The sequence below is a fragment of the Microcaecilia unicolor genome, chromosome 1 (assembly GCF_901765095.1).
Source record: "Microcaecilia unicolor chromosome 1, aMicUni1.1, whole genome shotgun sequence".
Lineage (NCBI taxonomy): Eukaryota > Metazoa > Chordata > Amphibia > Gymnophiona > Siphonopidae > Microcaecilia > Microcaecilia unicolor.
In genome coordinates this window covers 162,353,227-162,381,125 of record NC_044031.1, presented here as the reverse complement: position 1 = coordinate 162,381,125, position 27,899 = coordinate 162,353,227, and the positions used below count along the sequence as shown (strand labels likewise).

At 42.1% G+C, this 27,899-nt stretch overlaps 1 protein-coding gene across 1 annotated transcript in view; it reads right to left on the bottom strand.

Annotated features, from left to right (window-relative positions):
* KLHL7 (kelch like family member 7) overlaps positions 1–27,899 on the bottom strand; it is a 94,255-nt gene that overhangs the window by 23,641 nt on the left and 42,715 nt on the right. Inside the window, exon 7 of the mRNA XM_030201796.1 lies at positions 16,850–16,992. Within this exon, the coding sequence (XP_030057656.1) occupies positions 16,850–16,992 (143 nt within the window). The remainder of the gene's footprint in view (positions 1–16,849; positions 16,993–27,899) is intronic.

Genomic DNA, 27,899 nt, shown 5'->3' with positions numbered 1-27,899 from the left:
TGATCACCACTAATTAACAATTATTGTTGAAATCTTAGGTAATTAAAGTTGTACTCCGTCTCCGTGTACTGATATATTTTAAAACAAATTCTAATATGGTACAGACTTATTCTGCCAGTTGGTAAAATGGTTCCTTTTCCCGTTTTCCGCCCCCAGCATTGGCTGCACCGCTGCAGTGTTCTCTGCAGCCCTATACAGTTTAAACTTCTTGTATTGACCTTTAAATGCATCCATTCCACTCTGCTGCCCCCCCATTACCTCTCCACTCTCATCTCTCCCTAAATTCCTCCCCGTGAACTCCATTCACTGGACAAATCTCTCTTGTCGTTGTCATCCCCTTCTCCTCCACTGCTAACTCCAGGCTTCGCTCCTTTTCTCTCGCAGCACTTTATGTCTGGAATAGACTTCCTGAACCTATACGTCTAGCCCCATCTCTACCTGTTTTCAAATCTTTGCTAAAAACCCACCTTTTCACTGCTGCTTTTAGCTCCTAGATATACTCAATTGCCCTCCCCTTTGTCCCTTACTTCATTCTCAGCCATTACTTCCCTCACCCGTAACTGTCTTGTCTGTCTGTATTACTTAGATTGTAAGCTTTTTTGAGCAGGGACTGTCTCTTTGTGTCAGGTGTTCAGCGCTGCGTGCGTCTGGTAGCGCTATACAAATGATAATAATAATAATAATAAATGCAAATTTCCATTTTCTGCATAACGGATTTTGCAAGGCTTAGACCAAAGAATTCTTTTTCCACCAAACTTCATTGCAGCCACGACCTAGTGCCTTCTGCATCCTTCCAGCTTCCTGCACTGCTAGTGCACTCCTCCACCCCTGCCGGCCACCAGTCTATCATCGGCAGAACTGTAGAAGAATCTTGGATCACTTCCATTCCAGCCAGCAGCCAGGTAATTAGGCCCCGTGGCGCGATCTAATATTTATTTATTTAAATTGACTATAAAAAAATTTTCATTGCATTTTCTGCTGCTGCTAGTTTGACAAGAGCAGCAAGCTGCAGCCAGGGGGGGGGGGGGTCATAAAATGTGAAAAGGAAGGATTGGGGGTGGGGGGCAAGAACACTACTCTGGATGGGAGAGAAAGAGGGCATGATGATGATGAATGGAGGGGACAGACAGAGGGGCGGACGGCGCTGGAAATGAGAGAAGAAAGGGCAGACCAGACACTGGATAGAAAGGGGCAGAGAAAGGAGGCAGATGCTGGATGGAAAGGGGCAAGAGAGAGAGAGGGGGTATACGCTGATGGTTAGAAATCATTCCACCAGCTGGTTCATATTTATTCTTAATTTTTTAAAGAAATTTGAGGTGGGATACCAACATGAAACAACATCGACTCAGTGGAGCACAACAAAGAAAAATTAAAAAAGCAAAAGAAGAGGCGATTGAAGCAATGTCTGGATCTATGTTGAAATATGTAATGCCTTCAACATCGCATATAGGTAATGAAAATTTGGAAGAAGGTGGCGCATCCAAAGCACCTATACTAGAAACAACACAAGATGACTCAGATGACACAGGGCTGAAAGATGACAATGAATCATCATAATCTATAAGCACTGATAATGAGGAAGAGAAAGGAATTGGTAGCAAGAGTCAACATCAACAGGATAAAAGAAATAATGGAGAAGAAAGAGACACTAGTAGTAGAGACCAACAAGAGTTTGAAGAAATGGCAACAAATGATATTTTACTTTATTCTGATATCGCTTCTTGGCCAATACCGGTTCCAGATGACTTGAGAGTTAATCTGGTTAAAAGGGGAAGTGAACCTCTTCAGAATAAAGATGGACCTTTCTCTGCAGTTCAACGAGAAGGAAAAAAGAGCAAAGGAGGCAGTCGACACTTAACAACTCCATGGTTTTATAAATCTTTACCAAAGGGTGAAAAAGTATTGAGAACTTGGATGGCTTATTCAAAATCAAAAAATTGTTTGTTTTGTTTTTGCTGTAGACTGTTTGCAGATAATGAGACAAAAGCTGGAACATCAGTTTTTATAACTGGCTTTAAAAACTGGTGGAAGTTAAATCCTAAAGTTCCTGAACATGAGCTATCTGAACAACATCTCTCCTGCTTAGAAAAATGGAAGACCTTGGCAATGGAACTGCAACTCCAAAAAACTATTGATAAAATCCATCAAGTGGAAATGGATAAAGAGAGAAAACACTGGAGAGACATTTTATATCGTCTTTTGGATGTAATCATGTTTTTGGCGAAACAAAACCTTCCTTTCCGAGAACACAGAGAGGATAGGTCATCAGCAAACAAAGGAAATTTTTTGGAGTTGATAGAATTACTCTCAAATTATGACCCAATTTTGAAGGAACATTCTGTAAAACTCAATCATACTGTTTCTTCTGAAAGGAGAGTGACTTCATACTTATCTCCCAAAATTCAAAATGAATTCATTCATCATCTGGGAAATTATGTCAAAGAAAAAACAGTGGCAGATATTAAAAAAGCAAAATACTTTGGAATTCTTTTTGATAGCACTCCTGATGTTTCACACACTGATCAAATGTGTGAAGTGATCAGATATGTCCATATTGAAGATGATAAAGTTGAAATAAAGTCCGGGAAGACTGCTGCTGAACTCACAGAACAGATCTTGAAACAACTGGATAGTGATGGACTGGACATAAACCTCTGTCGTGGTCAAGGATATGACAATGCTGCAACTATGGCTGGTATTCATGGTGGTGTTCAGGCAAAAATCAAAGAAATTAATCCCAAATCTTTATTTGTGCCTTGTGCAAATCATTCTCTGAACCTTTGCGGAAATGTTTCTTCATGTGTAACATTTTTTGGAACATTGGAAACAATTTACTCATTCTTTTCAGCATCAACTCATCGATGGGAAGTGCTGCAGAATGTAGGTGTAACAGTAAAAAGACTTTCCCAGACAAGATGGAGTGCTCATTATGAAGCTGTGCATTCAGTAAAGACACATTTTGAAAAGTTAATCTCTACCTTTGAAGTACTGTGTGATCCAAAAGAAAAATGTGGATACAAGAGTATCAGCTGAGATTTTGCTCCCTGCTGTGTGCGATTTTTCTTTTCTGAGTTATCTTTTTCTGTGGTGTGAAGTTTCAGGTGAGGTTAATCAGACACAAAAATATTTGCAAACAGCCGGAATCAGCCTTGAGCAATGTACAGCGAAAATGCAAGCTTTAAAATTGATCCTTGAAGATCAGCGCACAGAAATTGTGGAGAAGGCCATTAACTATGCAACAACAAAATGTAAGGAAATGGACATTGCCATTGAAAAAAAGAATCAAATTTCGAAGAAGAATGCCTGGAGAAACAGCAAGAGATGCTGGTCTTACATTGCCAGAAGAAATCAAAAGGGCTATGTTTGAATGCCTTGATCGTTTTCACCAAGAATTGGAGACTCGTTCTAAAGCAATGGATCAAATAATGTCAGTGTTTGCTATCATTCAGCCATTCTCTCTGATTTTTGAAGAAGAAGAAAAACTTCGGAAGTTTTTACCAAATATAGTTGAAATTTATGATGATTTTTCTGGTGAAGAAACTTTAGTGGAAATTTTTTGACTGCGGAGACATTTAAAAGCTGCTGGAATCAATCTTGAAGAAACGAAGACATGGACGATATTGCAATTTCTAGAAGTTATTGTGAAATGGGATTTTTATGAATCTGTGCCAAACTTATCCTTATGTTTAAGACTTTTCCTAACTATATGTATATCTGTTGCTTCATGTGAAAGAAACTTTTCAAAATTAAAATTAATAAAAAGTGTTCTTCAATCAACTGTGAGTGAAGATAGATTGACAAATCTGGCTATACTGTCCATTGAACATGAATATGCAAAGGAGATCAATTTTGATGAAGTCATTGACAAATTTACAGAAGTTAAGGCTAGAAAACAGAAACTATAATGTTGCTCTTCATTACTGCAACAGACCAATATGTAGGTTTTAAACATCTTTTTTCAAAAAATACATTAATGTAATTAAAAAGTATTAATCCTGTACTTTTTCCCTTTTTTGTATTGTAATATTTATTTTATGTTTGTTTTTACTGGCATGATGATTACGTCTTCAAGTTTCAATAAAAGAAAATGTTCATGTTCAATGTCTGTTTCTTTTCTGACCATTTGTCTCATTTCATGATTATTGCTAAAAATAATTTTTTCATTGGGGGGGGGGGGGGGGGGGGGTGTTAAAAAAAGGTCAGCTCCGGGTGTCAAGTATGCTAGGTACGCCACTGTATGTAATACAACATTATAATTGGTAGTGAAGGGTAAGGCAAGGGTAAGGCAAAGTTGTAACATATAGATGAACAAGAGAGTAGGAAGAATTAGAAAGTAAGGTGATTGATTTGAAGAAAGTTGCACATGAGGTCAGAGAGATGGCTAAATATTATCCAAGCTAGGGTACGAGTGGATAAACAGGTCCCGCTGCAGTATGTGCAGCCCAAGTCAATCCTTGTGTGTGTGAGTGAGACTAACAAGTTAGTTACTTCTTCCGTTAAAGGCTTGGTTGAAGAGCCAAGCTTTCGCCTGCTTCCTGAAGTAGAGCCCCTCTGCTTCAGTCGCAGCCCTGTGCCATGGCGGTTATCTATTTTCACATACTCCTCGCCCTGCTGGCCGTGGGGGCGGTGTTGGACTACTTCTCTCTCCCTCCTCCAGATTTCAACCCCTTCTTCCACCTCAATCTCACTGTTTTTCCTCCTTTGAAGTCCACTCTATCCGCCTTTTCTCTCCTCTGCCTCTTCGAATAGCGGTCATTTATCGTCCCCCTCATAAATTCCATTCATCCTTTCTCAGTGACTTTGATGCCTGGCTTGCCTTCTTCCATGATCCTTCCTCCCCCTCTCTCATCCTTGGTGACTTTAATATTCCTGCTAATGATCCTTCCAACTCTTATATTTCCAAGTTACTCGCTTTAACGTCCTCCTTTAATCTCCAACTATGCTCCACCTCCCCCACTCATCAAAATGGTCACTGTCTTGATCTCATCTCCTCCAACTGTTCACCTACTAGTTTCCTTGCCTCTGATCTTCCCTCTGATCTTCCCTCATCTGATCACCATCTTATAACTTTCACACTTAAATCTCCTCGCTCCCAGTCCCGTCCTATCTTATCTAATTTATCTAGGAATCTTCACGATATTGACCCTTCATCTCTATCCTCCCATGTTTCAAACCTCCTCTCTACTGTGGCACCATCCACGTCTGTCAATGAGGCTGTTTCTTCTTACAACAATACTCTATCCTCTGCCTTAGACACTCTTGCACCTTTGATGACCCGCCCTGTAAGGCGTACAAAACCCCAACCTTGGCTGACTTCTAATATTCACTACCTACGTTCCTGTACCCGCTCCGCCGAACGCCTCTGGCGGAAATCTCGGGCCCTTGCTGATTTCTTACACTTTAAGTTCATGCTGACCTCCTTCCAATCTGCTCTTTTACGTGCCAAACAGGATTATTATATCCAACTGACCAACTCTCTTGGCTCTAATCCTCGACTTCTCTTCACCACATTGAACTCTCTCCTCAAGGTGCCCCCTCCCCCAACTCCCCCTTCATTATCTCCTCAGACCCTTGCTGAATTCTTTCACAAGGTTCAAAAGATAAACCTTGCTTTCTCTACCTCACCACCTCTCCCTCCACTAGTCCGTTCCCCTCTCTCTCCTTCCCCTCATTCCCTTTCCTCCTTTCCTGAAGTTACTATTGAGGAAACTACACTTCTCCTTTCTTCCTCAAAATGTACCACCTGTTCCTCTGATCCCATTCCCACCCACCTTCTTAATGCCATCTCTCCTGTTCTTATTCCTTTTATCTGTCACATTCTCAACCTCTCACTTTCCACTGCGACTGTCCCTGCTGCCTTTAAACATGCTGTGGTCACACCTCTCCTTAAGAAGCCTTCACTCGACCCTACTTGTCCCTCTAATTACCGACCCATCTCCCTCCTTCCTTTTCTCTCCAAACTACTTGAGCGTGCTGTTCACCGCCGCTGCCTTGATTTTCTTTCCTCACATGCTATTCTTGATCCACTACAATCTGGTTTTTGCCCTCTGCACTCAACCGAAACTGCGCTTACTAAAGTCTCCAATGACCTATTACTGGCTAAAACCAGGGGTCAATATTCCATCCTCATTCTTCTTGATCTTTCCACTGCTTTTGACACTGTCGATCACAGCATACTTCTCGATACTCTATCTTCACTTGGATTCCAGGGCTCTGTCCTTTCCTGGTTCTTTTCCTACCTCTCCCTCCGCACCTTTAGTGTTCACTCAGGCGTACCTCAGGGTTCTGTTCTTAGTCCCCCTCCTCTTTTCTATCTACACTTCTTCCCTTGGTTCATTAATCTCATCCCATGGCTTTTCCTACCATCTCTATGCTGATGACTCCCAAATCTACCTTTCTACCCCTGATATCTCACCTTGCATCCAAACCAAAGTTTCAGCGTGCTTGTCTGACATTGCTGTCTGGATGTCTCAACGCCACCTGAAATTAAATATGACCAAAACCGAGCTTCTCATTTTCCCCCCCAAACCCACCTCCCCGCTCCCCCCGTTTTCTATTTCTGTTGATGGCTCTCTCATTCTCCCTGTCTCCTCAGCTCGAAACCTTGGGGTCATCTTTGACTCTTCTCTCTCCTTCTCTGCTCATATCCAGCAGATTGCCAAGACCTGTCGTTTCTTTCTTTACAACATCCGTAAAATCCGCCCCTTTCTTTCCGAGCACTCTACCAAAACCCTCATCCACACCCTTGTCACCTCTCGTTTAGACTACTGCAATCTGCTTCTTGCTGGCCTCCCACTTAGTCACCTCTCCCCTCTCCAGTCGGTTCAAAACTCTGCTGCCCGTCTCATCTTCCGCCAGGGTCGCTTTACTCATACTACCCCTCTCCTCAAGACCCTTCACTGGCTCCCTATCCATTTTCGCATCCTGTTCAAACTTCTTCTACTAACCTATAAATGTACTCACTCTGCTGCTCCCCAGTATCTCGTCCATCCCTACACCCCTTCCCGTGCACTCTGCTCCATGGATAAATCCTTCTTATCTGTTCCCTTCTCCACTACTGCCAACTCCAGACTTCGCGCCTTTTGTCTCGCTGCACCCTACGCCTAGAATAAACTTCCTGAGCCCCTACGTCTTGCCCCATCCTTGGCCACCTTTAAATCTAGACTGAAAGCCCACCTCTTTAACATTGCTTTTGACTCGTAACCACTTGTAACCACTTGCCTCCACCTACCCTCCTCTCTTCCTTCCCGTTCACATTAATTGATTTGATTACTTTATTTATTTTTTGTCTATTAGATTGTAAGCTCTTTGAGCAGGGACTGTCTTTCTTCTATGTTTGTGCAGTGCTGCGTATGCTTTGTAGCGCTATAGAAATGCTAAATAGTAGTAGTAGTAGTGTTAAGCGCAGCCTTTCAGGCAATGCATTCCAGAGTGTGGGGGCTACTCTGGAGAAGGCTTGCTTGCGGGTATCACATCATGTAATGTCTTTTGGAGAGGGTGTAGTTAGTGAAAGTCCTTGGGAGGACCTTAGTGTCCTTGGCGGTGTGTGGAGGATCATCCTATTCTTCAGATACTCGGAGCCATTTCCTTTCAGGGCCTTGAAGATCAGACAGTTTTTAATTTAGCCCTGTATTGTACTGGTAGCCAATGAAGTTTTTGCAAAAATGGTGTGATATGGTCACGTTGCTTGCAACCTTCTATGAGTCTTGCTGCTGCATTCTGAATCAACTGGAGCTGGTGCAGTCCCTTTGTAGTCAGACCATTGTATAGTGCATTGCAGTAATTCAGTCTTGATGTTACCATGGCATGCACAGCTGGGATAAGATTTACCTTCTCGATGTAAGGGGAGAGGCAGCGTAGCTGTCGCAAATAGTAGAAGCAGCTCTTGAAGGTTGCTTGGATTTGGGGGATCAGAGTAAGTGTTGAATCTAACTGTATTCGAAGGTTTCTGACATGTGATTTGAGGGGGAGTTCATACTTCCCAAAAGGGATTTTGATGTCAGGTATGTATCCACTTGTGTTAGGGACCCAGAAAAGCTCAGTTTTACTTGGGTTCAGGCAAAGTTTGTTGTGTTTAGCCCATTCTTGAATTGATGTTAGAGAGGTAATCAGTTTATTCAAGGCTGTAGGTAAGTTAGGTTCAATGGGTATGAGTAGCTGCACATCATCCGCAAAGATGTAGAACTGAGTGTCCATTGACCGAATCAGCTCAGCTAGTGGTTTGAGGTAGATATTGAACAGAATATGTGACAGTATCGATCCTTGTGGTACTCCGCCTGTCTGGTAGATAGGATCTGAACCAGGCAAGTACTATTCCACTGATACCTGTTTCTGTCAGTCGTGCTAGCAAGATATCATGATCCACAGTGTCAAAAGCTGCTGAGAAATCTAGCAGTACTAATATTGAGGCAAATCCCTTGTCTCGGTTTCTGTGAAGATCATCTAGCAGGGATATGAGAACCGTTTCTGTTTCATAACCAGGTCTGAATCCAGATTGACATGGATCTAGCCAGTTACACTTTTCTAGCCATTCATTAAGTTGAACACAGACTGCTTGTTCTATGAGTTTCCCTAGAAATGGGATGTTGGATACTGGCCTGTAACTTTCAAGTTTGTCCTGGTCAAGGTTGTTTTTCTTCAGCAGAGGGCGAACCACTGCCCTTTTTAATGCTGTTGGTAAATGCCCATTAGAAAGCGAGGTGTTCACAATTTTTGTGGCGCCTTCTTATAAGGCCCTTACTTGCCTGCTGCACTATCTTTGATGGACAGGGATCGAGGGAGCAGGTAGTTGGTCGAAGGTCTCTTAGGATTTTGTCAAGGCTCTCCTCTGTCATTAGGTTAAAAGTGTTCCATCTGTCTCTGTTAAGAGGGGGCGAGTTTGTAAACCCCTGGTGGACTGGTTGGGCAGTGGGTGGGATTGCCTGTAAATCCTGGTGGAGACTTTTGTTGGCAAAGTATGCAGCAAAATCATTGCAGTTCAATTTAGACTGGGCAGGCTGGTTTTGTTGTGGGGGTTGCAGTAGGCTGTTTACTATACTGAACAGCTGCTTGGTTGAACTGGAAGCCTGTGTAATGCATTGAGAGAAATACTGTTTTTTGGTTGCTGTTAAGGCTTGGCGGTACTTTGCCATGTGCTTCCTGCAGTTTAGCCTGTCTTCATCCAGGTGAGATTTGCGCCATCTCCTTTCCAGTTTTCGTCCTTCGCGTTTAAGGATCCGAAGTTCTGGAGAAAACCAAGGTGAGCGTTTGTGAGTGGGGCATAAGACCTTTTTTAGTGGTGCTGTTTTCTCTAAGGTCTTGGCTAAGTGTGTATTCCAGATGTCAACTTGTTCTGCCACTGTTGTCTTTTCATCTATATGCGGATAGTCCAAGGCCTCTAGGAAATTCTCAGCAGTCAGCTTTTTTTTTTTGTCTCTGATCTCCTTCCAAACTCTGGGAGGTGCCATTTGTTTCAGGTGGTCACTTAGGGAGAATTTAATTAGAAAATGGTCTGACCATGATAGGGGTGTTATTTCAATACTGTTATCCCAGAATTCTGGGATATCCACCCCTTTGTAGAATACCAGGTCTAGTATGTGACCCTTTTCGTGGGTTGTAGAATTACCTGTGTAAATCCTAGTGCTGTCATCGTGTCCAGAAAGGCAGCTGTGGTGGTATCTGGGGTTTTGATGTGCAGATTGAAGTCTCCCATGATCACCAGCCTAGGGTAATTCAGGGTCACTTGAGTAATCAGGTCTAGGAGTTCTTGCAGAGATAATGTGTTGTTACGAGGTGCTCTGTAAATCATGAGCAGCCAGACTGGCTTCTCCTCTTCAAGCTGGATTAAAAGAAATTCTGATCCATGTAGCTGGGGGATGGATATTCTGCGTAGTTTGATTGTATCCCGAATCAATACTGCTACCCCTCCACCCTGTCTTCCTGGTCTTGGTTGATGTTGGATATTGAAACCTGCTGGGCATTTACGTCATCATCAGTCTCCCAAACAAATTTCAGCCACAGCCCTGGATATGGACAAACATAGCAATCCTAATGGGTGCTTTTGTCTCTGTGTTAAAATTTCTGAAAAGTATTTTAAAATACAAGATTTTACCCTCTATGTAGTTTTTACAGTTATTTTATGAAAAGGCCATCTAATATGCAGCAGATACGTGCACAAGATTTTTAAAAAAGGGAACTTATGCTCTTTATGGGGGTAATTCTGGAACTGAGCACCCCCTTGCAGGTGCCCCAATGCCGAACAGTCAATGGCCTTCTACAATGGTATCTAGGCACTTGGTTTCTAGCATACCCAGCATTGGCACAAACAACATTTAGGCGCCCACAGACCTGCCTTAACTGCAGATACCAAAATGCAGCAAGGGCGCAAATAACAATGTATTCTGTAAGTTGCGGATGTAAGAGAGAGCACCACCCAAGCCCTACCCATGTGAATGCTCCCTTGTGTTTACACTCTATGTCGCCTGCATACACTCTTACAAAATAATCCCAAGTCAGTTTACTGCCATTTACACGCACAAGCATTTCTTATTTGGTATTTACTATACCGCCTATCAGTGTTGATACTATAAAGCAGTTTATAGACTAAAAACACAACCAAAAAAGCACTCCAATTAAATTGTGATGAGTGCCTGGTTACAGAAGTGCTCTTTAAGCACTTTCATAAAATTATCTTCAGGACACTAGGCAAAAAAATTATACTTGGAGCATGGATCTGTATTTCATGCGCTTATGGTGCTGGAGCAAAGACAAGCTAAACTCATTGTTAAAAGGAAAAAGCTTTTTCTTTCTGTCTTTTCACTAGTCCATAAGGCATGTAGTTTTATTCTTAATTCTCTTTAGATGTAATATCTTAGTTAGGAGACGGGAACTCCTCTGCTACCATTACTTTAGTACTAGAGGGTTCCCCTCCCCCTTTTGAGAGGGGGAGTGGGATTTCAGTTTTCATCCTGGCAGGGAAAGGGTGTAGTTTGGGTTTTAGGAGATGCATAATCCAATGACCAAATCCACTGTGGAGTATAAGAACCTAGCTCCTCATGTCATCCATTCCTGTTTTGTTATAATTGCTTCTACTTATTGGTGGATATCTAGTGTATGTTTGTGATCTTGATATTACAAGCAACACTGAACATTTCTTGGTTTGGTACTACTGGAGTTTAAAAATGTAGTTGTAGTTTTCGGGGAGGGGGGGGGGGAGGAAGGTTTTTCTTATGGCAAAAATGTACTTGGAATGTTGTTCTGTAATCATAGCAGTTGTTTTACTCGTCTATTACATATTGTATCTGTATCACTTCCAAAGTTTAATAAACAGATTTAAACTAAAATTATCTCCAGGAAAGTAGCTGCAGACCATTTTGCCTGCTGAGGCTTGTATAGATGTACCAGTACATTCTGCACACATCTGTGCATTTTTTTTATAACATGCAATGTAATTCCAAACGCCTCTCCTAGGAAAAACTGCACCTATTCCAGTAAACAGCATACACATGTACAGGCTGTTTTACCCACAGCGCCCACTTGGAAAAATAAAAGACCAAATGTGTGTATTCTGAAGCCAAGGACTGGAGTGTTGCGCTTTTAACTGTGCAGCGCACACGTTTGCCCAAGCTGCAAGGAAAGGAGCAGCAGCCTAAGGCACTGTGGTTGCTGAGCTTTGGGGGAAAAAAACCCACCATAGACGAGCAGTCAGGTGTGAAGGAAAAGAAGCAGCAGAAACTTTTTTTTTTAAACTTTCTTTTTATATAGTTTACAAAAATTTCTTTCAAGCAACTTGAAATACAGAAAAAAATGAGAAGTCACAGAGAAACATAAGAATCCAGCAATAATCAAGCAAAACAACCATCAGGCCAAGTAGAAGTAAATAAAATGTAGGGGGATGGTGAACGAACAAGGAAAGCAACCTGAGGGGCTGGAGAACCCCTCGGTAAAATAAAAAAATAAAATAAAAAAGGAAAATACAGAACACAACATGAGATTCAAATACTTGCAATTTCCTCAATCAAATGGGATAGAAACCACTAAGCCAGATAGATTGACCTGACCTTCAAGAAAACAAATTATTCTCAGATTTGAAACTGAAGGTAAAAACTTGTCCCTATAGCTAAAACCTGTGTACACAGAGCCAAAAAAATGTGTTGCGCCTCATCTGTGTGGCTCTAAAGAAATTGGGAAAAATTAATACACTTTGCCCCAAACACAAAGCATTGTGATGGTGAAAATAGTGTCTCCATACCAAGTTTCTATCAGGGTCAAGGGCAAAGCTGAGAATCAGGGTTGCATAGTAAAGAGCCTCATGTTGAGGTAGGAAAGGTTTGTGCCTTCCCCTTCCATTGCCTTATTCAGGACACAGACCACCAGCCACAGCAGAGAACTCCCAGAATTCACACCACTGTGTGCTCTCAATGCCATTCCGGCCCCTTCCCCAGATACATTTTTAATTACTCCCATTGCTGTTGGCTGTGATGAGTAGGGTCCTGTGGATGTGGTGGCAATTTGGGAAAAACAAAAATACAGCCACAGCATTCCAGATCTCTTCTTGGGTTGGTAGGGAGAAGGACAGAGGCAAGTCTTACTTCAATGACATCTTTCAGCCCAACAACCACATCTGCATATCGCCATCACATAGCCCATGGTAGAATGACTTTTAGAGTATTCTGGATACAAGCAAAAATTGAATTCTAACTATGACCCTCCCCTTAAATCACTACTTTGGCTCCCTATCTGCTTTTCCATTCAGTTCAAGCTTTTATTCACCTATGAGCGTATTCATTCTCCAGGGATCTCCACTCTCCCCCATTTTATTAAACATTTACCTTAGTGGTTTAGGAAGTTTACTCCAATCTCTAAAAGTTCAGTATTTTTCTTATGCTGATGATATTGTTCTCTTGTTTCCTATGCATTCAGACTTATTCACAGTATACACTGTTATCATTAATGTTTCCCACTCTATTTACATCTGGATGTCTGTCTATGAACCATCTTAAAATTAACCCTGCTAAAACAAATGCTTTATGGGTGGGAAAATCTCAACAGACAATACCTCAAATAAATCCAAATTAGCAGGAAGTTTTGTTGAAATCAGATATTAAATTGTTACAATTCACTCTTGATTCCAGATTATCTATGGATCTGTATATTACTTCTGTTGTTCAGAAACGTTTCTTTAAGCAGAAATTGTTGAGGAGACTAAAGATATTTTGAAGAGCACCAGTTTAAAAGGGATTATCTATGGATCTGTATATTACTTCTGTTGTTCAGAAACGTTTCTTTAAGCAGAAATTGTTGAGGAGACTAAAGATATTTTGAAGAGCACCAGTTTAAAAGGGATTCTTCAATCTCTAGTTCTCCCCACGCTGGATTATTTTAATCTGTTTTTTATGGGTCTTTCACAGACACAGATTTGTAGGCTGCAAGCAGCTCAGTGTGCTGCAGCAAAATTAGTAGTAAGTGGTAGATTTGACCATGTGACCCCTTATTTGATACGGTTACACTGGCTCCCTGAAGAGCTAGAATAGAGTTTAAGGTTTTGCTTTTTGTTTTTATGGCTTTAGCCCTTGATTAACTCTATATTCCTGCTCGAAGTTTGCATTCAATGGTGGAAACAAAACTGGTTAATTGAAAACTATGGAACGACTATTAGTAGGCAAAGGTCTGGAACTCTGGAATCGACTCTCATCTGTTATTCGCAATATTAACAATTACATGACTGACACAGTTTAAAGACTTGGTTGTTCAACAAATACTTGGTCAGTCCTTGTTAGTTATTAACTCCTCACTCTTTGAAATGTTATGATTTATAACAGCTGCTGAAATTTGTTTTTGCTTTGTATGATTGTTTTGCTTTATTAGTTTTTATAGTATTTGTATGTATTTATTTGTTTTATTATTATTTTTTTTACAGTACTGATCCTTCTCTTTCTGTAATCTGCTCTGAACTGGCTGGTTGAGTGGAATATAAAAGATTGTTCTACGTCTTGCTCCTTTGCAGAGCTGTTTCAGTGTGGTTTCATAATGGTTGACTCAACATTGTTTGAAATTTGAAACCGATTTTTGTTGGATACCCAGAATTGCGTTTGATTTTAAATATTGCCAAGACTAGAGTAGTGTTTTTCAAACCTGGTCCTGGAGACATCCCAGCCAGTCAGGCTTTCAGGATATCCACAATACGGTTTGCAGTTTATAGAGCGACAGTTTGGTCCTGAAAGCAGCCAGGTAAGGGTGCAGCTTATAGCGAATGTTGCTGGGATCACAGTGGGGTGAGGGGGGGGGGGGGAGAGAGAGAGCGACACACACACACACACAGAGGGCAGCTACCACTGCCTGCTCTCTGATCCTTCGTTCCCGCTGAACAATGATCCCAATGTTTATTTATAGTTTAAAAACTGGAAGGGGGAGGGGGAATAGTATATAGGTTTAAAAAACAGAATGATGTACAGCTGAAACTCTTAAGTCGCCAGACAGGGTAATATCCAGAGCTCACCATCTGCTTGAAATTTGGAAAGCAGCAATGAACTAAAGCAGGAGTTCTACCTCTAGCTCTCCAAAGGATGCTCAAACCCTGTGATCAGTAGCTTCAGTCACAGTACACAAGGTGTCACTGCTTCCCTGTGCGCAGCTAAAACATTTATGCACTAGAATGAGGCCCCAATGCTGACACCAAAAATGATGCTGTTACTGCAAGAGCACATGCTCCTCCCTCCTTCATGATGATCCTACCACATGCTTTTACATATTTCTAAGTCAGAAAAACACTGTGGATGGAGAAACATTTACCTGAAATCCCCCCATCCCCCTTGATTTCTCATATCTTAGGCCCAATAATGCATCAGTGGTGAACTGGTACTATAAAGTATGGCAAGGACTATGGGTGATGCAGGTGAGATACTGAGGGGTTGCTGGCAATTCTCTTGGTTCTAAGGTACTTCTGATCCTACCACTGGTTTTACATTTAAGTACAAACCTTTAAAAAGACACAAATATGCATAGGGTTGTGACTACTAACCAGAGGCAAGGCAGCTTTCAAAATCCTCTGACATCACAATATGCTCTAAACCTACCTGAAATTTCAACTGAACAGGCTGGCTTCCCTATAGGAAATATAAATAAAAATGGATTCTAATTGTTGGGAGTCGCATGACATCCGAGCCAGGGGGTCAAGAGGTGCTCTACTCTCTTTGGCAGAAGTTTAAATTCTATAAGATAAACTACTAAAAAAAAAAAAAAGTTACTGTGGTGGGACAGCTCAGTGAAAGTACTGTGCACTGCTATGCAGGGAGTCCCTGAGTCAATCCCCCAACTGGTTCTTCAGTACCCCCAAGTCGGCTTGGGGATGTGGCAGAAGCAATGTTCACAGGTCTTGGGGGCCAGAATTTGAACCCATAACACAAGGTTCCAGAAAGGACCCTGCTGCATAGCCTCCCCCCCCCTCCGACAATGATGAAGGAAAAATCACTGCCAAGTCAAAACAAAGAAAACAAATGTCGTTCTTGTGGTGGAAGTTGGGTGGGGTAGAGGGAAAGATACATACAAATAATCTTACAAGGGCAGATACTCTATAGAAAATGAGGCTGAAAGTGTGAGCTAGTTCTCATTCTTATTAAAGAGAAAGCTGTAGTATTTGCAATATGATTTCCTGCCTTCTATCTTTAACTGAGATAATATTTAACCATCTCTCTGACCTCATGTGCAGCTTTCTTCAAATCAGTCACCTTACTTTCAAATTCTTCCTACTTTCTTACTCATCTATATGCTACAACTTTGCCTTACCCTTCACTACCAATTATAATGTTCTATTACGTATTGTGTTGTCATTGTAAGTAGTATACCATACAACAAAATACAAAAATTCACTCCTGCTGTATGCTCTGTAGATTGATGCAAAACCATGAACTATAATGTATAATATATATAGAAATCAAGTAGCCTCAATAGCCCAGGGAACCTTAAATTAGGACTCCACTGAATTGGCCAGCATCATAGGCTCCTCCTCCCTTCCGAAAAAAAGCCCACAAGTGCCAAAAAAACTCCCTATCTTGGGGAGAAAAAGGCCCTGTGAACCAAAAAAACGGAAAGTGGAGTATTTCAGTTAATTATTAAGAAGTCCAGATTAATGCTCAACACTACAGAGAATACTAAATGGAAGAAAAGAACTTATATAATTACTTCAAAAACCTCTTAATAGTGTGAAAATTTTTTTTTGAAATAGAAACACATTTGAATAATGGACTCATTTAATAGAATCCACTCTAGTATTCAAAAACAAACACTTATCTTGAAACGCGGATAGTTTTGTCTCTTCTGTATCTGAGGTGTCCTTAATCCACGTTGTCGACAAGTGAAAAGTTCAATTCATATGTTCAATGTTTTAAATCACACGTAGCTCCGGTTATAAAGTTGAATAGTTTCAGAGTGGGCAATACTGAAAGGTATTGCTCTCACTCGCTTTATCTTGCTAGATTTCCCGACAGCAAGGGACCCACTGTTTCGCAATCTTCGTCAGGAGATTGAGGCTACTTGATTTCTATATATATTATACATTATAGTTCATGGTTTTGCATCAATCTACAGAGCATACAGCAGGAGTGAATTTTTGTATTTTGTTGTATATTATTGCACTCCAGACAATTGGAAAAATTTTTTGACTAATTGAAGTAGTATACCATGCCATATTTTGCATTGTTACTTGACTACTTTTACTGATGTAATTGCCTATTGCTCATGTTTGATCTATTCTTACTGTACACCGCCTTGAGTGAATTCCTTCAAAAAGGCGGTAAATAAATCCTAATAAATAAATACACTGAAGACAGAAAATATCCATTTACCAAATCAGATTATGCTCTGAAACAATTACCTTTGGGTTAAAGTATCGACATGACTGGGGCTGTGACCCTCCAAATAAGGCGATGCGGTAGTCATGCTTTTTCCTTCGTGGCCTTGTGCCCTCAACCAGCTCCTCCCTGTCTTCTGGGGACAAGAGATGATACCGCATCCCACCTGTGCCAAGAAACAGATCTGCAGGTCAGTGTGCAGCCTAGTTTTAAACAGTGTAAATGTACAGACCTCTCTCCATTACCATTTATTTCATATACATATATACACACACACACTTTATACATATGGGGGTCGATAGCTGGCAGAGATTAATGTTTTGCTGACCACTGCCAGTGCCTGAAATTCTGGCTTTATGAAGCCAGCTAACACATAGCCGGTTAATTGCGATATTCAGCACTTATCCAGCTGTGGGATACTGTATAAAGATAGGACTGACTTTTATGTGGTCCTATTTATGCGGTTAACCTGGCCTGATCAATTCTGAATATCAGCACTTAACAGCCAAGTGCTGACTCTGTCCCCAGAACACCCCCAAAATAGCCCGTTTTCACTTCTACACCAAATGGTTAAGTGATGCGGAAAGTGACCAGTCGGCTCTAACAGGCGATTTAACCAGCCAGGAGCTGTTTCCAGACAGTTAAATCGTGTCAAATAACTCTTTACTGAATTATGATATAGACCACCAAGCATACAAAAAAATTTTTTAAATACATTATGTATATCAAGGAAATAATATAATTCAAGGTCCACAATAAAAAGAATAGGATCAAAAAGAAAACCACCCCGGACCAATTAAAAAAAAAAAAGTGAATAAAGAAAACCATCTAAAAAAAGAAGATACTCTCCCATACCACAACCAAGCGAGCCCACCTGCAGACATAACATGAGATGCCAGCCTTTTCAACACAAATGAAAACCCTCAATTGAGTGGCTTCACGGTTCCACACAGTTGACTTATAAATAAACTGAATGCCCTCAGTATGGGACTTAAAGTGACTGACTGGGTTAAAAACTGGTTAAATGGAAGGAGACAGAAGGTAGCAGTAAATGGAGTTTGCTCTGAGGAAAAGGATGTTACAAGTGGTGTACCGCAGGGTCGGTCCTTGGGCCGGCTCTTTTTAACATCTTTGTGAGTGATATCACGGAAGGGCTGTCTGGTAAGGTTTTGTCTCTTTGCGGATGATAAAAAAAACTCTGTAATAGGGTGGACACCCCAGAAGGTGTGGATAGCATGAGGAAGGATCTGGCAAAGCTTGAAGAATGGTCCAAAAATTTGCAATTAAGTTTTAATGCCAGGAAATGCAGGGTCATGCACATGGGACACAAAAACCCAAGGGAATGGTACATTATAGGGGGTGAAGAACTTCTGTGTAAGAAAGGAGAGCGGGACTTGGGGATTATTGTGTCTGATGACCTTAAGGTGGCCAAACAGGTAGAAAAGACGACACTCAAAGCCAGAAGGGGTTTAAAAAAGGTTTGGACAAGTTCCTAGAAGAAAATATGAATTACCCCTCTTAGGACATACTTTTTGCCACTGATCAAATGCCTGTAACCAAGCAAGTCCAGCTGCAATGGCTAATGATGACAAGCACATGATATGTCAGCACATCCTGCAGAATAACAGAGAAGTCAAGTTCCATGCTCATCTGCTCCACATAAAATGGCAACTAATTCAGAGTGTGTTTGAAGAAAGTCCTTGAACCTTCTGAAGGAGGGTATGAATATATTCTCACAAATACAACTGATGAGAAGCAAACCCTGCAGGTTTCATGACCCGTTAGGCTTTCCTTTGTAGCTGGTCTAAGTCATAACCAATTTTCATTTGACCTGCTCTCTCAGGATCAGCAGTTTCCTTCTGCTCCTCTGTGCTTCCAGCTTCAATCAGAATCAAGCCTGTGATTCAGAACCATGAGCTGCCTGGGGATTCTCTATTTCGTATCTCTGAATTCACTTAGTCCAGACACCCTGGTGGCAGTTCTCAGCCAGTAAACAAGCACTAAGTCCCTTGAGAAATTTTAGATGCCAGGTACACATACAAATCCAGGCCAGTTATGCAAGTTACCAGCAGCATACACACACACACCTGGTGACTTTATAAAGAGAGCCACTCATATCTGCATTCTGCAAAACACAAATCTATCCATTTAAAAAGGTGACTTGTCCTGAGTAAACATCGCATGTATACGTGACGGAATTCCTGCCCGTTTTCTATGACGTCAGACGTCTTTTGAACGTAGACCGTTTCATTTCCTACTAGGGGAGCATAAATATAGTTCATTTTAGGCATGCTCCTTATTTCAAAATTTGTGGCGCAGCCTTTATATTTGTTGCAGAGAGTGGCAGATTGAATCCAGGTCCCTGACGAAGATCCTTTTGAAACTCTGCAGTGCCAGACGTTAGACGGATCAAGCTAGCATGAAGTTGATGGCGTTTGGAAAGCAGTGAATTTATGCCTAGTGAAGTTAGGGCTGTCGGGTGTAGTGCACACACCCAACAGCATTAAGATAAGTGCACCTTTATATACAAGCATTTTTGTATTTGAAGAAGTGTTTATGTTTAGCCAAGAAGTATTAAAGTCTAGCTAAGAAGTATTTAAGTCTAGCCAAGAGGCAATTCAGCATTTATACACTTTGTTTAGCTGACAATCATTATCAAGCTATTTACCTCATAGGGTACTGTGAACAAGGGAATGGTCGAATGTGCACATTATGTAGAACAAGGTGAAATAAGCAGGCCAACGATTACAGGAATAATAGATAAGCTGTGGTAGATTTGAGGATTTTAGCTTTACCTCTTAGTTATTCTATGATATATATGGCACGTTAGATTAATGAGTGAATGAGTTGATGAGCGAATGAGTGCTTCTTTCAGAAGGAAGGACATGGGTAGATTGATTTATTTTGTGAAGCTATTCGATTGAATTGTCAGAGTTGTTGTAACAGTACTGACACTGGTCATATTACCTGTCGCTATTGTTTATCACGTAGTGTGTAGTACACATATATGGACTGGGAGAACAATGTATGCTCATCACACATGTGAGATCTTCAATGATTGAGAAACTTACCTACCTTCTAGGAAAAGCCTTTAACCCTTGGGTGGCATTCCATTTAGGTGAGTTACTGCTCTGAGAATTTCTCCTTTTCATACCAATATTTTTATTTACCCAAGCCCTTTGGGAATTATATTTACTGTTTGGTTTACCACATTTTATTAAAATCTCAACATCTGTTGAGCCTTTTATGAATATCTGCCTGCTTTCCTGCAACCTGACTTAAGTGTTCATTTGATGCTCAGCCTACTCTCATAAAATTTTCCCCAGCAGCTGCCATTGTATAATGATTTGGACTGCCTCCCCTCTAGCAGTTCTGAGTGCCTCTCAACAGCATCTCCAATTAGCTCAAACAGCAGAGTCCTGCCCCAGGAACAAAACCTTTATATGACAGCTATTAGCCAATGTATAACTCAGGTTGGAGGCTGATTGGCTGGTCCCACACCTGTTTCTGATTTTAGCAATATCTGCATAAATATACCCAACTTTTTAGTACTAACTCATTCCTCTGTGAAGAGTTTTTTTTTATAGGTTTTCTTTTCATACTTTGGTGCTCACACTATTTATGTCTTTATTAAATTAGGGGAATGGTGTTTTGATTGGAATAACTGACTAATATGAAAAGATTTCAGACCCTTCAAAATGTGGCCATTCGACTGTTAGGGGGGAGTGTGTAGGTATGAAGATGCGACTCGACTATATTTGCAATTTCACTGGTTATCTGTGAAGTTTCAATGCAAGTTTAAATTGACAGTGTTAACCCATTGTGCGTATTATGAGAAATTGCCATGTACGCTAGATGGATTGGTTAAATTGTATACTCCTGTGAGAGCTTTTAGCTGTGAGCAATATGTGCAGCTACAAGTCCCTTCTTCGTCTTGAGTACAGCCGGCTGCTAAGAGGGCGGACACTTGTGTGTGTGTACGTGCGTGTGCACTGAAGCTATGTAAAGGCTTGCTTAAATCTTATATTTTTTGTGGGGGGGGGGGGGGGCAGCTTTTCAGAAGAATCGGAATTGATTGGGTTTTTGTTATCAGATTTTACTGTGAGATTGGTCTTGAGAGTGTACTTTTCTGTCATGATGCTGGCATTCCTTTCTTTGTTTTACTATTTTATTAATGTGCACTGCCGTGTTTTTATTTTTTTAAGCCAAGCGGTATATCAAATAAATGTAACTTAACTACAATATAATCTATATTATCATAGGCAGTTTTTGGGATGTACCTTGCAACTGCAGATGTTCAAAAGCAACATTTCTCATCCTGTACAATGAAGTGAAACTGCAACGATAATACTTAAAGAACCCCACTTGTGTAGATTTCTAATCTAATTCAGGCACTTGTCAACCACCTATATTCCTTGTGATCCTAAGCGGTATACATAGTTTCATAAAAGGTTACTTCATATAACGAGATTACAATACAAACTTGATAAAAGTTTCATAAAAACACCACCTAATAAAAACTTATTAAATGAAGGGGAATGGAGCCAACAATGTATCAGGATGGCTGCCTAGGCTCCGAGCTCTCCTTCACCCACACAGAAATTTACTTGTTACACACTATGAGAGTTTGGAACAAACAAGTATAACACTGAGAATGTCTACCAGAAAACAGAAGAAGACAAACAGTTTTTGGGACACAGGGAGGGGGAAGTGCACTAAATAAGAACTATCTACCCCTATCAAGATGGTGTCACTGTGTGAGATGCAGGAGCTGCTGGACCTAATCATGGCAGAGTTAAGTACCATAAAGCTTATGAGTCAGGATAGCTCCCAAAATATAACAGCAATACAGCAGGAAGTAGCCAAAATGTCCTTGCAAATAACTGCATGCACTGAATGACTACTCCGCTAGAGGCACAAATTTCAGACCTAGAAGACACGGCACAAACATGGTGGAGGGACCGCACCGAGGCCACAGAGCTTCAGAAGGATATTACAGAGGCCAAAAATAAAGCCATAGAAATCACTTACGGAACCTGGGCCTGCCAGAGGGTGTTGAGGGAGATAATTCAGTAGAGTTTATTGAAGAACTTCTCTTCAAGCTTCTTCAGATATCTTTCAAATACTCATTTCAGGTGGAAAGAACCCACCACATACCAACGCAGAGAGTGGGAGACGTGAATAGTGCAAGGTCCTTCATATTTAAAGGTACTGTGTCAAACAAGTAATGGAAATTTTTACAAAAGCAAGACCCTGCCTGATTTAAAGTGGAATGAGGACAGGATCAGGAATGACATTTAGCCGACGCCTTTGGGTAACGCTGTGTGTTTGTTTTTTTTTCTTTGAGCAGTACCTGGTGGAACATCAATGTGACCCCTGAGACAGGTGTTTGATTACGCCAAAACACGGACCGTGTCGGGTCCTTCTGTTCAAGCAGTGAATAAAGCATCCTTTAAGCACTATTTCTTGTGTTGGAGTGTCTGTTGGCCATCCTCTACTTCTGCTTGGTTGTACTTTCTACATGGAGGTTTTTCCTGTTTGCTGTGCTAGGATCAGGATTGTGCCAAACTTTGATAAACACACAGAACAATGTAGCAAGCAGTTTCTTAGTATGAGACTAACTGAAACAGATGTGAGCGCAATATGGACTCTCTTACTCTGCTGTGATGAAGGTCATTTATCATAACCGTACACATCATTTTGAGGAACCCTCAGAGTTCAAAACTTTCCTCGGTTCTTCTCAAAATGAAGCTACCTGAAACTGGAATGAAGAACCTTCTGGCTATAATTTTGGTGATGTTGGAAGGGTTAATAATGGGAATGTACTGTTTATAAAACTTCTCAACATTTGGGTTTAATGATAGTAGGAATAGTTAATAAGGTGTATGTTTCTAATTATATGACATTTTGGGGTTGAAGGGCAGATGTTCTCCTATGCGGGTGGGAGAGGGATGGGTCTTGGGAGAGGGATGGGTCTGGGGATGGCTGCACTGTTGAAGCAGCACTGGCCTGGAAATTTTTGTGATTGGGGAGGGCGAACAGTTGTGGGCAGGGGGAACAGAATGTTATTCTCTGTATGGTGACACTATATGTTTATGGGTAAAGAATGGGAGCATGCTTATAATATATATTATTTGTTCTGCTCTACTACCAGTCTTTTGTGTTGTAGTTGAGAAGTATTACTGTGGGAGAATTGTCATCTAATTTCTCTGAATTTATGTCCTTTGAAATTGTATTTGATTAATATCAATGGGCTGAACCATCCTATTAAAAGGAAGAAAGTATTAATTTTTTAAAAGACTAAAGCAGACATTTGTTTTCTTGAAGAGACATACCTTAACAGTATGTCTTAATGGTCAGGAAGCTGCTCAATTGCAGAAAGGATGGGTCAAGAGCTGTTACTATGAACCAGCTCTGAGTAAGAAAGGAGAAGTGGCCATATTGGTCAGCTACACAGCCAATATTGTAGTAGAGAAAGACCGTATGGATCTGTTGGGTAGATGGGTTCAACTGCTTGTTGTTATAGGAGAGCAGCAACTCCTTCTACTTAACATTTACGCACCCTCACAGAAGGGTTTGGTGCTTTTTCAAAATATGCAAACTTTGGTTCTGGTGCATGGAGACATACCCATGATCATGGCTGGGGATTTAACCCACACACCCCATCTTGGATAGGACCCTGCTTTTGAGATCTCATGAAAAAAATCTAGGATTGGAAGAATTGATGTCTGCTGGAGGACTATATGGAGAATTATGCATCCTCAGAGTCAGGAATTCACCTTCTGCTCTCAAGCACACCAATCTTTCTACAGGATTATTTTTTTTATTACTAAAGATCTGATCTCTACAGTTCAGACTGCAACCATTAATAATATTCTGATATCAGACCACACCGAGGTAGCACTCAAAACTGAAGGGGTATTGGACAAACTGGAAAGATCTATATAGCGTTTTAATAATGCTATGCTTCAGGATAAGCACGTTTTGACAAATGTAGCTTAGACTATAGATGACTATTCTGAGTTCAATAAGAAGGCTGATGTCTCTCAAACGGTTCGATAGGATGCTGTTAAGGCGACTGTTCAAGGAGTGATTTTGAGATACATAGCTCTGCATAACAAACTATACAATGAGGAATTACAAGCACTTGAAACTTCAATTGGGGTACCTGACCAGCAGTTGGCAATGAGCTGGGATAATTCAGTAGTAACAGTTGATGAAGAAATGTCAATTTCCCGACCGCCGCATGAGCGGGCCTCTTCAGTTTAATCAAAAAGCATATAAACAAGAAAACAACAACAACAACTCCAAAGGGGAGGAGGGCAGATTTGTGAGAACAATCATCCTGCTGTCCTCGGAGAATACCAGCTACAGGTAAGTATCTTCGCTTCAGCAAAGTCTTCCCTACTAGAGGTATGGAAGGATACGCATACAGAAGGCCTGACCCCCAATGTAGAAGAAAAGCATCCGACGCTAGTCTGTCGTGGGCCTGAAGTCTGGAACAGAACTGAGGGACCTTGTGATTGATCTGAGTGGCAAAAAGGTCCACCAAGGGGGTGCCCCACGCTCGGAAGATCTTCCGGACAACGTCCATGTTCAGTGACCACTCATGAAGTTGCATTATCCTGCTCAACCTGTCAGCCAGACTGTTGTTTACGCCTGCCAGATAAGTGGCTTGGAGAAACATGCTATGACGGCATGCCCAAAGCCACATCTGGACGGCTTCCTGACACAGAGGGTGAGATCCGGTGCCCCCCTGCTTGTTATAGTACATGGCAACCTGATTGTCTGTCTGAATTAAGATTACTTGGTTGGACAGCCAATCTCTGAAAGCCCTTAGAGCGTTCCAGATCGTTCTTAATTCCAGGAGGTTGATCTGCAGACCTTTTTCCTGAAAGGACCAAGCTCCTTGAGTGTGAAGCCCATCTACATAAGCCCCCACCCCAGGAGGGATGCATCCGTCGTCAGCACTTTTTGTGGCTGAGGAATTTGGAATGGACATCCCAAGGTCAGATTGGACCGAATTGTCCACTACTGCAAGGAATTTCGAAAGTCGGTGGACAATTGGATCACATCCTCTAGACTGCCCGCAGCTTGACACCACTGGGAAGCTAGGGTCCATTGAGCTGATCTCATATGTAGATGCGCCATGGGAGCACCCACCTCCGATGTGCTCTTCACCAGCCAATTGTCGAGATAAAGGAAGACATGCACTCCCAGTCTGCGTAGCGATGCCGCGACTACAGCCAGACACTTGGTAAAGACTCTGGGCACAGACACCAGACCAAAGGGCAGTACACAGAACTGAAAGTGCTGCGTTCCCAGTCTTTGCTCGACGCCCATCATTGAGACTCCTCAGTACCGACGAGCAAGACGTGGAATTCTCACATCTCCTCGGGGCCGGGTCTGATGAAGTCCAGTCCCAGGGGGCCTGCATAGCAGGAGGCCTCGAGACAGGTGGAGACCCACTCGATGTCTCACTGCTCCCAGCGCAAATTGGTCTCTCAGCAGCCATTACTTTGCTCCCCGACATCGATGCTCCTGTTGATGTCAACCTCAGCACTGATGTCGACGTTGAAGGACCGGACCCGGCTCCAAAAAGTTTTTCCCATTGAGCCTCTCGAGACGCTTGGGTCCGTTTCTTCATATGAAGACACAGACTACAAGCGGCTGTGCTGTGGTCGGGCCCAAGGCACTAGATACACCAAGAGGTGTATTTTCAAAGCACTTAGCCTTCCAAAGTTCCATAGGTTACTATGGAACTTTGGAAGGCTAAGTGCTTTGAAAATACGCCTCCAAGCGTGGGTAACGGTACCCGAGATGGTCTGGTTGCACCGAGTACGACGTTTGAAGCTGCTGGGTGTCTTCGATGACATGGAAGAAAACACAGCTTCAGCGCAATCAAACGACGCAATTGTGCCGAAAAGGAAGGACACAAAAAGGGGCGAACCCGACCGAGCGGCCTAAAGGTTCGCCACGTTGAAAAGGAAAGGAAACTTTAAAATGGTAAAAAAGAATAAGGAAACTACAGGAAACTAATAATTATTTTTTTTTTGGATATGTTGTAAATAAAAGAAAAAGAAAGCAAACAAGGATCGCGAAGTCTTTGTCCTGGGCTGACACAGAGCGGAGCGAAAAACACTGCCGCACCTAACCGCGGAGAGAAAAAGACTGAAGAGGTACGCTTGTGCGGTGGGCGGGAAGCCGTTCGCGCATGCGCAGTCCATCCTGCTCGTGCTGCGGAACGCTCCCGAAAACCTTCATTTTTGCTGGGAAAAATTTTCTTCCGGTTCCTGGGCCACTGTGGACGACGACGACCCACATGTGAGAACAAGCAGCCTGCTTGTCCTTAGAGAACAGAGGTACCCAGTTGGCTGGTCCTAGAAAACAATATGCTTGAGCTCTTGCGACTGAGGGATCTACAGTAGAAGTCCAAAAATCTAGACTGCTCGAGGATAGGGTCAGTCCAGATTTTTGGACTTTCCAGATTCTCAGGCAGTACTTGTTACCCAGCAGCCAGCCTCTCCCAGCACCCCCCCCCCCCCAATGGCTATGTCCCCCCCCCTTCCTCCCTGCACATTCTGGTGTCTCCCCCCCCCCCCCCCCCCCCCACTCCCAGCCCTGCCCACTTGCTCTTTGTTACCTTTCCTGAAGTCTTTGGAACTGCAGCACTAGTGGCAGCCTTACTCACTGGCTGCCTCTAGAATGCAGCAGGCCTTTTCCCTCTGACCCGTCCCGCCTTCTGATGCAACTTTCTGTTGTCGGAAGGGCGGGACGGGTCAGAGGGAAAAGGCCTGCTGCATGCTAGAGGCAGCCAGTGAGTAAGGCTGCCACCGGTGCTGCAGCACTGAAGACTTCAGGAAAGGTAACAAAGAACTGCGGGTAGGGCTAGGAGTGGGGGGAAAGACCCCTGAAGGGAGGCATAGTCAAGGTGGGAGGGGGGCATTGAGGGCCTGGGAGAGAGTGACAGAAGCAAGCACAGGGCTGAGAACAGAGGGAGAAAAACTGTACAACCAGGGGGAGTCCTGATTCTCGGTGGACCAGATTTCTGGCTCCTGGATTTCCAGACTTCTACTGTATTATGCATGAAAATGCCCTTGCTTCTGAGACTGAACCCTATTTTGTGTGTTACACAGAGAGTTCTGCAGATGTTGGAGGTACCTATGAAAGCTACATTGAAGTGGCCACTCTGGTGCAACTCATCTCTGCAGTGATGGAAAGAGTTTATATTGGCCTACGTGGATGTACTATGGAATTTATAATATTGGAGATGTCATGGAACATAGGATCTTGCTTAATTATTTACAGCTCAGGCAGACGTATGGAATACCATTTACACGCTGTTTCAAAATGGCTGTAAATGAGGCACATGATAATTGCATGGAATGGCGCAATAGATAAACTGAAGGAGGAAGCACAGAACTCCTGTGCAGACAAGTGGCTAGTGTGGATCATGAGGCCTCTCACTAGATTATCGCTGACAGAACTGGCAATAAGTTTGTTTATGGTCCCACAAGATACAGATGGATATCAATGAGGAACAATGGATATGGTTTTGGGAGCGTAGAACGAGATGCTCTGTATCAGTGTCCATCCACCAATCTCTGTACTTCATGGCATGGAGAGCAACACGGACACCAGTTTGCTTGAAGAAAATAGATAGTAATTAAAGACATGTGTTGAGCCTGTGGAACTCATAATGGCACATTGTATCACATTTTATTTTATTGCCCGATAGTTCAGAACTTTTGGAAAAATATGTGGGAACATGGTGCAGGATATACTGCATATTCAAATTCCTTTGGACTTATGGAAAGTCTTTTTTAAATATTTTTGAAATAGAGTGGAATTTAACAGATCAGGCAGCTCTGATAGCTGTCATGGCAGATGTGGTAATCCAAGCAGTGTTGAGTACATGGAAGGGACTCTTCAAAGTTAAATGTGAACTTCTGTTGGAATTCATTATCAGGCTTATTTTTGAAAGAGAAGGACACCCATCTTTCAACACAAATCGGGAGATGGGCGTCCTTCTCCCAGGGTCGCTCAAATCGGTATAATCGAAAGCCGATTTTG